Genomic DNA, 14,118 nt, shown 5'->3' on the forward strand with positions numbered 1-14,118 from the left:
ATGCAGGACGCCAACCCCGGCTTGTCCTTCTCTGTGCCCTTCCCCTATGGCCGCGGGGGCCCTGACTCCCGGCCCTGCCCGGCTGAGCCTGTGCCTGAGTGAGAACTCTCAGAAGGGGGCCCGTGGCCTCTGCGACCTGCTTCTCAAGGTTGTTTGGCTATTCTGGGATCTTTGCGTTGCCCTGTGAATTTTGGAATAATTTGTTTATTTATGCAAAAAACGCCCCTCCCCAGGCTTTGGCTGGGTGGCTCGGATGTCCTCGCAGCCCTCACTGCACCACCTCCCCCGGCGTCGCTCCGGAGCGTCTCAGCAGCGTGGCGCGGCGTGCGCACCTGCCGTGCTGCCTCGGTCTGTCTTCAGGGGTCTCACATCACGTCACAGGAAGGACAGCTTCCGCTTCTCCGGAGGCCGCTGCGCTGTCGTCTGATGCGTTTTACTGTGGTGTAGGCGTGAACCCCACAATTCATTATTACTTTTGTTTAAATGGCCGCTTACCCCTTAAAAACATACAAATAACAAGAAATCGTCCTCTGTGTTTACGATGGAATTCCCATTTTGGACGGGAAGGTTGCTGTCACGGTGTCTGTGGGCCTCTGGTCACAGTGGCTCCCTTTTCTCTGGCTGCTTTTAGGTGTTCTCTTTGTGCCCGATTTTAAGCAATTGGATGAGGATCCTGTCGCATAGCTTTCTTCATGCTTCTCGTGCTTTAGCTCATAGAGCTTCTTGGGTTTAGACTTTTCATCAAATTTTTTAAAAATAAATCTTTATTGTTGAAAGTATTACATATGTTCCCCCATTGCCCTCTCCACCCCTCCCCTTCATCAAATTTTATTCAATTAATTTTCTGTCTCCTTCCCTGCTCTTCCTCAAGGAGCCCACTGACCTGAATCCAGGAGGCCTGGAAATTCCCACGTCTTACTGATGTTTTATTTTCGTTGTTGATTGATTGATTTTCTGTCTTGTTTTGGATAGTTTCCATTGATGTTTTTAAGTTCATAAGTCTTTTCTTTAATGTCGATCTGTAATCCCATCCAGTGCACTTATCTCACACATTCAAGTCTCATCTCTGGAAATCTGATTTACTAATTCGCTATCTATATATATAAAAGGCTAATATGCAAAGTGTCCCCTCGGGAGTTTGACCGACTGGGAGTTTGATCACTTGCTATGACGCGCGCTGACCACCAGGGGGCAGTGCGGAATGAAGGGAGGCCCCAGCCGGCAGCCAACATCTGCTAGGGACCCTACCCTTGCATGAATTTCATGCACTGGGCCTCTAGTCTATCTACACTAATAAAAGAGAAACATGGTAATTAGCGTACGACCGCTACCCTTCCCATTGGCTAATCAGCATATCCTTATGCAAATTAACTGTCAGCCAAGATGGCGGCCGGCAGCCAGGCAGCTGGAAGCGAACATGAGGCTTCCTTGCTTCAGTGACTGCAGACTCCAACGTTCCCCGCCTCACTTGCCAGCCTCTTGCACTGAAGGCAGGGAGGCTTGCTTGCTCCAGTGACTGCAGACTCCAACTTTCCCCGCCTGACTTGCCGGCCTATCAGCTGCAACTATGATGCAAATATAGAAGCTAAACAAAACCCCAGAAACCGGTGTTAGTCAGCCAGCCTGACCGCAACATTGTATCGATGTTTTCAGCAGCGGGGCCTCAGAGCTAAAGCTGGCCCAAAATTAAAAAAAAAAAAAGAAAAAAAGGAGCGGTTGGGAGCTTCAGTTACCCCAGCCTGGAAACGGCCCTCAGCCCCTCAGCCAGCCTGGCCAGGCACCCCAGTGGGGACCCCCCCCCTGATCCAGGACACCCTTCAGGGCAAACCAGCCGGCCCCCACCCGTGCACCAGGCCTCTATTCTATATAGTAAAAGGGTAATATGCCTCCCGGCACCGGGATCAGCGTGACAGGGGGCAGCGCCCCAACCCCCTGATCGGCCCTGCTCTGTGGGTGATAGAGGGTGGCGCCCCAACCCCCCTCCTCGGGCCCTGCTCTGTGTGTGATGGGGTAGAGCCATAACCTCTCCATCGGCCCTGCCCTGAGTGTGACAGTGGCGGCGCCCCAACCCCCTGATCGGCCCTGCTCTGTGGGTGATAGAGGGTGGCGCCCCAACCCCCCTCCTCGGGCCCTGCTCTGTGTGTGATGGGGTAGAGCCATAACCTCTCCATCGGCCCTGCCCTGAGTGTGACAGTGGCGGCGCCCCAACCCCCTGATCGGCCCTGCTCTGTGGGTGATAGAGGGTGGCGCCCCAACCCCCCTCCTCGGGCCCTGCTCTGTGTGTGATGGGGTAGAGCCATAACCTCTCCATCGGCCCTGCCCTGAGTGTGACAGTGGCGGCGCCCCAACCCCCTGATCGGCCCTGCTCTGTGGGTGATAGAGGGTGGCGCCCCAACCCCCCTCCTCGGGCCCTGCTCTGTGTGTGATGGGGTAGAGCCATAACCTCTCCATCGGCCCTGCCCTGAGTGTGACAGTGGCGGCGCCCCAACCCCCTGATCGGCCCTGCTCTGTGGGTGATAGAGGGTGGCGCCCCAACCCCCCTCCTCGGGCCCTGCTCTGTGTGTGATGGGGTAGAGCCATAACCTCTCCATCGGCCCTGCCCTGAGTGTGACAGTGGCGGCGCCCCAACCCCCTGATCGGCCCTGCTCTGTGGGTGATAGAGGGTGGCGCCCCAACCCCCCTCCTCGGGCCCTGCTCTGTGTGTGATGGGGTAGAGCCATAACCTCTCCATCGGCCCTGCCCTGAGTGTGACAGTGGCGGCGCCCCAACCCCCTGATCGGCCCTGCTCTGTGGGTGATAGAGGGTGGCGCCCCAACCCCCCTCCTCGGGCCCTGCTCTGTGTGTGATGGGGTAGAGCCATAACCTCTCCATCGGCCCTGCCCTGAGTGTGACAGTGGCGGCGCCCCAACCCCCTGATCGGCCCTGCTCTGTGGGTGATAGAGGGTGGCGCCCCAACCCCCCTCCTCGGGCCCTGCTCTGTGTGTGATGGGGTAGAGCCATAACCTCTCCATCGGCCCTGCCCTGAGTGTGACAGTGGCGGCGCCCCAACCCCCTGATCGGCCCTGCTCTGTGGGTGATAGAGGGTGGCGCCCCAACCCCCCTCCTCGGGCCCTGCTCTGTGTGTGATGGGGTAGAGCCATAACCTCTCCATCGGCCCTGCCCTGAGTGTGACAGTGGCGGCGCCCCAACCCCCTGATCGGCCCTGCTCTGTGGGTGATAGAGGGTGGCGCCCCAACCCCCCTCCTCGGGCCCTGCTCTGTGTGTGATGGGGTAGAGCCATAACCTCTCCATCGGCCCTGCCCTGAGTGTGACAGTGGCGGCGCCCCAACCCCCTGATCGGCCCTGCTCTGTGGGTGATAGAGGGTGGCGCCCCAACCCCCCTCCTCGGGCCCTGCTCTGTGTGTGATGGGGTAGAGCCATAACCTCTCCATCGGCCCTGCCCTGAGTGTGACAGTGGCGGCGCCCCAACCCCCTGATCGGCCCTGCTCTGTGGGTGATAGAGGGTGGCGCCCCAACCCCCCTCCTCGGGCCCTGCTCTGTGTGTGATGGGGTAGAGCCATAACCTCTCCATCGGCCCTGCCCTGAGTGTGACAGTGGCGGCGCCCCAACCCCCTGATCGGCCCTGCTCTGTGGGTGATAGAGGGTGGCGCCCCAACCCCCCTCCTCGGGCCCTGCTCTGTGTGTGATGGGGTAGAGCCATAACCTCTCCATCGGCCCTGCCCTGAGTGTGACAGTGGCGGCGCCCCAACCCCCTGATCGGCCCTGCTCTGTGGGTGACAGGGTGCGGTGCCCCAAGCCCCCCCCCCCCCCCCGAGTGCACAAATTTTTGTGCACCGGGCCTCTAGTATATATATAAAAGGCTATTATGCTAAGTGTCCCTCCTACCGTCCGACCAGTCGCTATGAGGTTCACTGACCAGCAGCAGGCAGATGCTCAATGCAGGAGCTGCCTAGTTGCAGTGACTTGGCAATGGCAGTTCTCGGGTGACGTGCCCCGAAACCAGAGAGGAGGGAGCCCGATTCCTCGTGGGGCCGCATGATTCCACCTTTGGCCGTGGGTTATGTTGTTGCTGGGGCACTGTCAGCCTTGAATCTGGTTTACTGCACGCTTGCATTTGCGTTCCACACCCTGTACGACAGCAACTTTGCAGAGTGCCCTCTTGCACTCCGGGACCCCTGGGGGGCTGTTGGAGAGCCGGTTTTGGCCCAATCCCCGCAGGCCAAGCCGAGGGACCCCACCTGCTGGAGGGATCCCGCTCACTCGTCAGATGCCTTTCGAGCCACGGCACCACCCCAGGTGCAGCCGGCCGGGGAGGGGCCATGGGAGGTTGGCTCCAGGGCGTGTCCACCCCACTGGCCACCTTCTAAGTAATTTCCTTTCAATGTGCACGAATCCGTGCACCGGGTCACTAGTATCATATAAGCTCTCCTTATGGTTAAATACATGCAACACAGTTCTGTTTTACTGTTTGATTTCCCAACTCTCGTTTCAATATTAGCTCTGAATCAGTTGCAATTGGTTGATTTTTTTTCTCATTGAAGGTTCTATTTCCCTGCTTCTTTACATGATTATTTTTTTTTCTAATTGCATGGGACATGTTTATGCTCAAAGGTATTTGTTTTTTATCTGAAATGTGAATGTAGCTGGGAGGCCTGCATTTCCTCTGACCAGCCCTTCCTGCAAGCTCTGTCCCCTGTCCTCCCGGCCTCTGCTCTGTCCCCACTCAGGACACCCTCCAGCCCCGCCTGGGCTCTCGCTCCTGAGCGCGGCGGGAGCTGGTGCAGAGTGGGCTCTCGCCTTGTTTCCTGTCTTTCAGGGTCGCTGCCCTGGGTTGTCTGATGTTCATTATATTGGACCCCAGTTTTTCACATGCTTTATCCTTGTTTGTTTCACCCAGGAGAGCGAACCCGGCCCTGTCCCCTACCCGGGTGGAGGGGTCCATCTCTGAGGTTCCTGATTGAGCCAGGGGCCCAGCCTGGTGCCGAGGGGCCGCGGCTGTGCTCCGCACCTTCCCGGGGGTCTGGGCTTGCTCCCGAGTTCCATGAAACCACCCCCGGGAGGAAGGGGTGCTCTGGCCCCGCCCCGGGTTGCGAGGAGCATCGCCTGTAGGAAACCCCACCTGCTGACAGGGGGTGGGGATGGGAAGGTCGACACAACTCGCGTTACAGTCCTTTCAGCCTTTGGACCAAAAGGTAGTTTGGCCGCGGGTCAGCGCTCGGACGATGGCGTGGTGATCGGTTTGGGGGCAGAACCAGGAAGGAAAGGCGGAGCATCACGGTGAGCAGAGCGGGTCATCGCGATCTGGAGGATCCGAGTCGCTTTTTCCACGTCCAAGAACCAACTGTGCTCTTCCCAGGGAGGCCTCTGGACGTTACAATACGGATTTCCTGTCTTTGCTTTCTCTTGGTCCAGCCGTGTGCCGCTACCCCCTGGGCATGTCGGGAGGCCACATTCCGGATGAGGACATCACAGCCTCCAGCCAGTGGTCAGAGTCCACCGCGGCCAGATACGGACGGTGAGGGCGGGGCAGCAGCTCCGAGTGGGACAGGTTTCCTGGACCGGCTGGTGCTTGGTGGGAGCGTGTGGGAACCGGAGGATGTCCTGCCTGCCCTGGGCTGCGTGTTCTCAGGGGGAGTTGGGGCTCGGCCGCAGGTGCAGGTCTGGCGACATCCTGACCGCGGGGACCAGGCCACACTACAGCGGGGGCTCTGGATGCAGTGGGCTGGCCTCGCCCTCTCGCCGGGAGATGCTGGAGGGTGGCTGGGCGGCAGATGCGGGGGTGCAGGTTAGCGAGGACCTGCTCTGGGAGCACCCTGCTCTCAAGGACGCCTCCCGGGAGGCCCCGTCCCCAGGAGTGTGGCGCTCCCCGTGCGCTGGTACCGGGTCGTCTGCAGGAATAAACTCCTTGTCAAAAGCCCCTCTGCTTGTTAGGGCCGAACCGCCTTCTTCAAGCTGAGTCTTTTGGTGTGAAGTGTGGATTTCTGTTAAACTCGCATCACCCATAAGAAGAGCAACCTCCATAAATTCCACTCGTGCGTTAAGGACGAGAGGGGTGGTGGTGGGGCTGGACGGGGTCAGCAGGGGTGAGCAATACCTGTGAGCAAAGGCTTGTGCCAGGGAAGAGGGAGCGGGTCCCAGGGTCCCAGAACGAACCTGGTACCCAGTTCCCCATTCTGCTCCCGGCAGTGCAGCCTGGACGTAAGCACCAGATGATTCGCGGTTCCCTCTCCCCTCACTCCCACCATGTTTCCACCTGCTGGGCGGCCACGCCCCTCCTGCTGGCTACGCTGCCCACACTGGGAACCTTAGCCCTCCCCAGACATCCAGGCGACCATCAGGGGAGGCAGGTGCAGTGACTGTGGGGGAGGCTTCACGGCACCTCCACTGAGGTCTCCGCATCCGGAATCAGGCCTCCCTGTGACCTGAAGGCCCCAGCTCCCAGTGGTGACTGTCCTCTGGGTCCCTGGTGCCAGGGAGAAGGGCCTGCCCATGCGGGGGCACGGTGGTGCAGCCACCGCGAGGGAGAACTCCCTGGTCCTGTGCCAGGCCGGGCAGCTGCTGGCTGCGCCGGGAGCGGAGTCCGGGAGTCACGGATCCCGGTCTCGCCCTCGTGTCTCAGGCTGGACTCAGAGGAAGGGGATGGAGCCTGGTGTCCCGAGATCCCGGTGGAGCCCGACGACCTGAAGGAGTTCCTGCAGATCGACCTGCACTCCCTGCACTTCATCACGCTGGTGGGGACCCAGGGCCGCCACGCGGGCGGCCACGGCATCGAGTTCGCCCCCATGTACAGGATCCACTACAGCCGGGACGGCGCACGCTGGATCTCCTGGCGGAACCGGCACGGGAAGCAGGTAGGAGGCGAGACGTCCAGCCCTGGGGGGAGGCTGGGGGGAGGAAGGGTCAGCGGAGCGTCACAGCCCCCTCTCTGCTTTCTGCTCAGGTGCTGGACGGAAGCAGTAACCCCTACGACATCTTCCTGAAGGACCTGGAGCCGCCCATCGTGGCCAGATTTGTCCGCTTCATCCCGGTCACCGACCACTCCATGAACGTGTGCATGAGGGTGGAGCTCTACGGCTGCGTCTGGCTGGGTAGGTGTCCGAGCCGCGCTGCAGAGAGCGAGGCGGCAGGTGCCCGGTCCCAGATGCGGGCTTCCCTCTCGGTCAGAGGAGAGGAGGAGCATCGCTCACCCAGCCCGGCTGCTCCCCATCCCGGGAGGGGTGTTCCCAGCGCGGCATCACTCCAGTCACCCCTGGCTGCGCTGTGCCCGGGTCGGGGCAGCCGGGAGGCTCCCGGGCTGGTGGGCTCCAGTGCTGACCATTCGTTCCCCTCGCAGACGGCTTGGTGTCCTACAACGCTCCGGCCGGACAGCAGTTCGTGCTCCCTGGAGGCGCCGTCATCTACCTGAACGATTCTGTCTACGATGGAGCCGTCGGGTACAGGTAATTCCGGGAGACTTGGGTTCTCAGAATGGGAAAATGGCCACTAAAAGAGAACCATGGCTTGGGATCAATAGCCAACCAGTCAATCCACCCCCAGTTTCCTTCAGACCCTGTCCTGGGCGTCACGGGATAACGTAGATGGAGCCAACGGGGAGTTTACTCCCAGGAAGTGGGGCCTCCTGGGAGGACAGGGAATGGCAGGGAGCGGAGCTCACAGGGCGGCTCCGGGCGGAGGACGCAGCGTGCTTTCCCCCTTGAAGCGGGACATAGGGTCTGACTCACGAATGGCAGCCGTGCACGGCCGCAGGGACGGAAGGCGTCCGTTTAATAAATTGCACAGGTTAAGAGGTTCAGGCAGGATGACCCATAACTATGCGTGCTTTAGAAGGTGCGAAAGGCTTAGGGTAGACAAGGAGGGTTTTGAGGATGGGCTGGTCCTTGGAGCAGTGGGGAGGGGGTGAGGACAGGACTCCTGGCCCAGGAGCTGGAGCAGTGATGGCCTGAAGTGGACCTGTGAGACCGTGTGCAGTCCATTCAGGCCCTGCAGGAATTAGGGTTGGATAAGACCTGTCCCCACCTGTCCCAGGTGGCACCACACTTGGCCATTCGCCCACCCACTTGCACACCTTATCTCGCTCAGCTCAGTCTTGATCGGCAAAAGTGGAGCCTGGCGGAGTCAGCCCACGGCGAGGGCCAGACTGGAGCTCCGAGGTTGGTGACTCAGGAGCGTGGAGGTCCAGGGCCCATGGCCCCAAGGGGAGAGCAGGCGGCTGTCCCCGCCGCCCTGACCGCAGCCTCCTTCTCCGGTCACTTCCTTCCCATCCGCTTGGTCCCGCCCCTCCGCTGCCTTGTCGGTGTGCCATCATCCCTCAGCCACAGCCCAGCGGCCTATTCCCAGGGCCCACAGGAAACCCCAGGCTTGAGTCCAATTTGCTAATCATGGTGCCTGCCAGGAGTGGTCCATGCAGCCATTGGTCCCGAAGCTCTCAGTAGGAATGGGGCTAAAATAGGGATCAGCGGCCACACGTGGGGGTGAGTGAGCCGTGTCCCGAGCGGCCTGGCGCAGAGGAGGGGGACGCCCGGAGGAGCCCAGCACGGAGGGAAGACCCTTGCCCACGTAATGAAGGTTCCTTCGCTTTGCTCTGAGGCTTATGGGATTAAAATGGAGGGAGAAGTGCCCTGAAGGGAGAGAACTGCACGTGTAGGGAGGGCCAGCGAACACCTGGCGGATGGATAGACGGGCCCCAGAGGGTGTGGAGCCGCCAGGCAGGGGGCGTGGAAATGGCGTTGGGGGCAGAGGGGCAGCGTGTGGACAGGACCACAGCCTCCCTTTAGGGGAGCAGCAGCTCAGTTCCCCGAAGCCACAGTGCGAAGCAGAGCGAGGCAGATTCTGTCATCATTTGGAGGAACCTGAATGCCAGGGCCAGGAGGGGTGGGGGAGAAGGAAGTCCAGGCCATGTGGTGACTGAGGGGGTGAGCAGGGACGCTCACGCAGGGAAGGAGACTAGAGGCTGGCACGTGACGTGAGGAGACGGGCGGCGGAGATGCCGTGTGGCTGAGCGGGACACAAGCCCGCAATGCAGAGTCTTGGGAAACGGCCGAGCAGCAGGGCTTCCGGCAGCTCCGCCCTCAGAGCGGCCTTGTTCGGAGGTGGAAAGGCTGCCGGGCCCAGAACAAAACTGAGCCAGTCCCAGACCCTCGTGTCATCCATGCCTCTCACTCTGTGGGTCTCGTTGTCTATGAATTTGATTAAAATGAAATGTAAATGAGTACTTAAATGTGGCAGGTTTTATTCTTAAGTTACAGTTTACTCCCAATGTTATTTGGCATTGTGTCCAGGTGCCCAGCATAGGAATTAGACGTTGCTGTCATTTACCACGTGGCACCTCAAGAAGTCCAGGCCCCCGGCACCGTCCATAGCTATTGCACCTCACTGGCTCTGCCCCTGGCCCGTGGCTGCCTGGGACGGCCGACTCGCACTTCTCGATCCCTCCGCCTCTTTCACGGGTGGGGTGGAAGGGCCAGTGGCCTCCTGCCCTGTAGTTTGGTGTCGGATGGGGTGTGGGGTGTGGGCTGGCTTACTGAACCGACTCGCTGAGCAATGAGTTTCCAACCCGCTCAGGGACCAGGACAGGGGATGGTCCACTCCACGTGCGTTCCTGCAGTCACTCACTCCTAGATTCATTAATCAAATGTCTTTGATAGCATCGAGCCATTGAAAAAAGACTTGTTATGTCAGTATGTAAGAATAGGTAAGGGCACAAGAGAGTATAGAAAGTGATAGAATATTGTTTAACAGCTTTGCTATTGAAGGGGAATCAAAATCAAATGTTTTGTAAAATTCATCGATATGAAGCTTCATTCTGCACCGATGCAGGATGAACGAGTCGATACTGTCAGATATATCGGATTTTTCATAATCCGACACCCTCCATGACAACCAGCTTTTCCAGAACCCGGTGCAGCAGGTGAGAGCTCTTCCCTGAGCATGCGCTAACTCGGGCCTCTGTCCCCTCCTCTTGCCCTTGGCCGGCAGCATGACCGAAGGGCTGGGCCAGCTGACGGACGGGGTGTCCGGCCTGGACGACTTCACCCAGACCCACGAGTACCACGTGTGGCCCGGCTACGACTATGTGGGCTGGAGGAACGAGAGTGCCACCAACGGCTACATCGAGATCGTGTTTGAATTTGACCGCATCAGGAACTTCACCACCATGAAGGTCAGCGGGCACACGGCCCTGTGCGTGGCGGGGGCTGGCGGCCTTGGGCGGGGCTGCAGAACACGCTCCTGACTGGCCACGTGCGGCCTCCAGCCCCCGAGCCGGCCTGGCCATTTCCTCATTGTAAACAAGGTGGTCGGCGAGGCCGCTGCCCCTCGTGGCGTGTGGTGCCCACGCGGAGCCGGCGCGTCCGTCAGCACGGTGGGTGGTCTCCAGGGCCACCATGCTTGTGGGCCCATGAACATGGTTTACCTCCTTCAAATATCAGCGGAAAACAATGAACTTCAGGGCCAAGAATTATCCCCCCTCTGAACAACACAGTTGTACCATCTGATTTTAATGTCTTTTTAAGGAGGGAGGGGCCCACAGAGGCACACGTGCCAGGCTGCGGAGGCGACCCCGTGCCAGGGGGGTACCTGAGGGTCCCACCCAGGAGGGGGCTCCGCACTGTGCTCTCCCCACAGAGAGGGGGGCTCCGCATTTTGAACCACTTCCCACCCGGCTGCCTCCCCCAGCACCGAGGAGCCAGCCTCCGCCAGCTGTTCACAGGCAGGGGTGTCTGTTCTCTGACGGACCCCGGGCTCCTCCAGGGGCTTTCCTGTCGGCTCTGTCCCTGCACTCAGCATCCGACAGCTCGGTCACCGCTGTGAGCGGCCAGGTTAGCGCCCTGGTTGCCTGCGCCAGCCGTCTCTCGGTCTAAATGTTCTGCCACGATGGTGGAGGAGGCGAGCTCGGGGGCAGGAATAGGACCCTGGCAGAGAGCACCTCTCTCGGTCGCAGCCTCCGCAGGCAAGCGGCCACGGGCCTCCCTCTGGGCCGGACCACTCAGCCCGCAATGGCCGGCTTCAGTCTTCCTCTGTAGGGACTCGGGGACTCTGTCCAAGGACGGGGTCACCTCCGCCTGCCTGGAGGCCTGGAATACAGAGCACGTCCTTTCCGCGTGCGGCCAGCGCCAGCACGGGAGTCATGGCCCGGCCCCTCCCCCAGGTGCACTGCAACAACATGTTCGAGAAGGGCGTGAAGACCTTCAAGGAGGTGCAGTGCTACTTCCGCGCGGAGGCCGGTGAGTGGGAGCCCAACGCTGTGTCCTTCCCGCTGGTGCTGGACGACGTGAACCCCAGCGCCCGCTTCGTCACCGTGCCCCTGCAGCACCGCATGGCCAGCGCCCTCAAGTGCCAGTACCACTTTGCCGACACCTGGATGATGTTCAGCGAGATCACCTTCCAATCAGGTTGGGGCGGGGCCCCGGGAGCGGGCGGGGTGCACGGAGGGACCGCGCTCCTGGCTGCCCCAGTGGAGGGCCAGGGCCGAGGCTGTAGGGACAGGACATGTGCTGGCTCCCACCTGTTTGTCTAAGAGAACAGAAATGAGGATTGAAAAGGGAGAGCACGGTGTGGTAGACGCTTCTGTGAGGTAAGCCCGTCGGCGGGAGCCCCCGCGTCACCGTTCAAACATCGGAGGAAATTCTCTGAAAGCACAGGAGGCACAGGGAGCCATGGGTCCCTCCGCTTCCCCGACCGGCACGCAGCTGTGCTCCATTCTCCCCTTTGCTAAGTACAGCGGGGCCTTGACTTACGAGTTTAATTCGTTCCGAGACCGAGCTCGTTAAGGAGCTCGTTAAGGAGCTCGTTAACTCAAATTACTCTGTCAACTCAACGCAAAAAATCCGCCGAGAGACAGCTGGTATCTCAAAAAACTCGTCAGTCGGGACACTCCTAAGTCAAGGCCCCACTGTACTTTAGGGCAAATCGAAGGCCATTCAGTACTAAGAACGCTCGGTGCCGCTAAGAAACGGCATCATCTTTACATGCATGACGCCATCATAACACCTACCAACACTCACCAGCAGGCACGGCCACGCCTGCACGCCCCAGCGGCCGCCCACTCCGCTGCCCGTGGTGTCTTGCTGCGCTTGGCCGATTGGATGGGCCTTGGGGCTGTGTCCTTCATTGTATCCCACACGTCTCTTTCATCGGAAACAGTCCTTTTCAAACACTGCGACCTGGCTTGGCTGGCGGCTCAGCCCTCAGACGGGAGGGTGTATCTACGGCTGATTTCAATTCCGGTTCCAGATTTATTTTTGTCAATGGCTTTTCCTAGATGGTGCTTCGAGCTTTTTAAATTTATTTTTAATTTTAATTTTTTTTGGGGGGGGGAAACTGATTGTTTTATTTATTTTTATTTAAAAAAATATTTTTATTGGTTTCAGAGAGGAAGGGAGAGGGAGAGAGAGATAAAAACATCAATGATGGGAGAGAATCATTGATTGGCTGCCTCCTGCACGCCCCCCACTGGGGATCGAGCCCACAACCCGGGCATGTGCCCTTGACCAGAATCGAACCCGGGACCCTTCAGTCCGCAGGCCGACACTCCATCCACTGAGCCAAACCAGCCAGGGCTGATTATTTTTTAGGGAAACTTTTGCCTGATTAACCTGCCAGAGCTTTCACCCCTCCCCCTGAGAAATAATTTTTAAAGGGACAAGCAGTAGATTTACATAGATTTTTAGAGTCTTTTGCTAGTTTCTTTACTAAAGGCTATTTGTGAGTAACCCTGGGATTGTGTAAAAAACTTCTCAGGGGTCAGGAAGTCAATAGATTTAACCATGTTCATGGGCCCACAAGCATGGTGGCCCTCGGTGCTGGGGGAGGCACCCGCCTGGGCTGGGGGTTAGCGTTCTCGGGCAGGGAGAGGGACCTCTGTGCTTAGGTGCCCCCAGACCCCGCACGTCTGTAATGCCCGCTGCTTGGGTCAGTCAGCTCCTGGGGGGACGCTGAAGGGTGGCCCTCCAGGTCTTGGATCCTCTGCACTTGTCAGCGCCGCGTCTTCTGACGGGGACCCTCCTGCACCGTTCGTGCCCAGGAGGCAGGGCGCGCGCCTGGTTTTCCTCCTCGGCACTGTTTGCTCTCCGTCCTGGTTTTGTTTTGGTGTCATTGCGCACACATTTCACTGCTTTTTAGAAATTCAATGTGTTGAGTCAAATGCTTTCTGAAGCTCAGACTGCCCTGCGGGGAGCGCACACCCTTGAGCAGCTCCGTGTCCTTCGGACCTGACCCCACGGCCTCTGGTAACTCCCCAGTTTTAGGAGGAACAGGATGCCCCGAGCCCATTTTGAGCACTTACTGCCCGGAGTGGGACCAACCATCTCCTCGGCAATCGTGGTTGCTGTTGGTGGGAATGAAGTCTGGAGGTCACAGCGGGGTCACAGGACTGTGCCAGGTCTGGGGAAGCTAAAGGCGTTGAGGACGCTGTCAAATTGGGACCAACCCTCAGTGGTCAGAGGAGAGAAGGGCCGCGGGCAGTGGAGTTGCCTGGACGCTGCCCGAGGACTGAGCCTCGTGCGGGGCCTGGAGGACGCACTTACCTGTGTGACGGGGACCGCGGATTTCCGTCCACGCGCAGGGCGTGCACAGCGGCTGGTACCGGGCACAGCTAACGGCAGCCCGGACGGCGTTTGGCTCCTGGGGCCTCCTGAGCTTTGGGTTCCACGTCACGATAATACTCGTGTTCACTGGACCCCGAGGACCCGGCTCCGAGCCGTCCCGGGGGGCCAGCGCCGCCCGCACGCGGAAAGCACGCTGCGAAGGAGCGCCGAGGGTTTGGCGAGAACGTCCGTGGAAAGGGGTGCAGGTCTAGTTCTTGACCTCCTCGGCCAGACACCCAGAGGAGAACGTTCGTTCCCCACGCCAGTCTGGCGAACACTGGGGTCCAGGCCTGAAGCTGCCGCCTCCCAGAGAGAGCACTTGGTGCTGGTGCCGTCCTCTGTCCGCAGGACGAGGCTCGGTCACAATTCCAGGGCCAGGCCGTGCGGCAGGGTGAGAGCCCTTCTGTCACACAGTTGGAGTTCCTGCAGGGAAAGAGGCCCTTGGCAGGAGCCGGCACCAGGCCCACGTGCCCGCGTTCCTGTGCGTTGTCTGACTTGGGGTCTTACTGCCTATGTGTGCTTTATGATCATATGT

At 59.7% G+C, this 14,118-nt stretch overlaps 1 protein-coding gene across 2 annotated transcripts in view; it reads left to right on the plus strand.

Moving 5' to 3' along the window:
* DDR2 (discoidin domain receptor tyrosine kinase 2) overlaps positions 1–14,118 on the plus strand; it is a 73,896-nt gene that overhangs the window by 46,078 nt on the left and 13,700 nt on the right. For both annotated transcript variants that reach the window (XM_005880483.2, XM_005880484.1), the window contains 6 exons: positions 5,413–5,515; positions 6,620–6,851; positions 6,941–7,088; positions 7,334–7,439; positions 9,976–10,159; positions 11,147–11,390. In XM_005880483.2, the coding sequence (XP_005880545.1) occupies positions 5,413–5,515; positions 6,620–6,851; positions 6,941–7,088; positions 7,334–7,439; positions 9,976–10,159; positions 11,147–11,390 (1,017 nt within the window). The remainder of the gene's footprint in view (positions 1–5,412; positions 5,516–6,619; positions 6,852–6,940; positions 7,089–7,333; positions 7,440–9,975; positions 10,160–11,146; positions 11,391–14,118) is intronic.

The sequence above is a fragment of the Myotis brandtii genome, unplaced genomic scaffold (assembly GCF_000412655.1).
Source record: "Myotis brandtii unplaced genomic scaffold, ASM41265v1 scaffold64, whole genome shotgun sequence".
Lineage (NCBI taxonomy): Eukaryota > Metazoa > Chordata > Mammalia > Chiroptera > Vespertilionidae > Myotis > Myotis brandtii.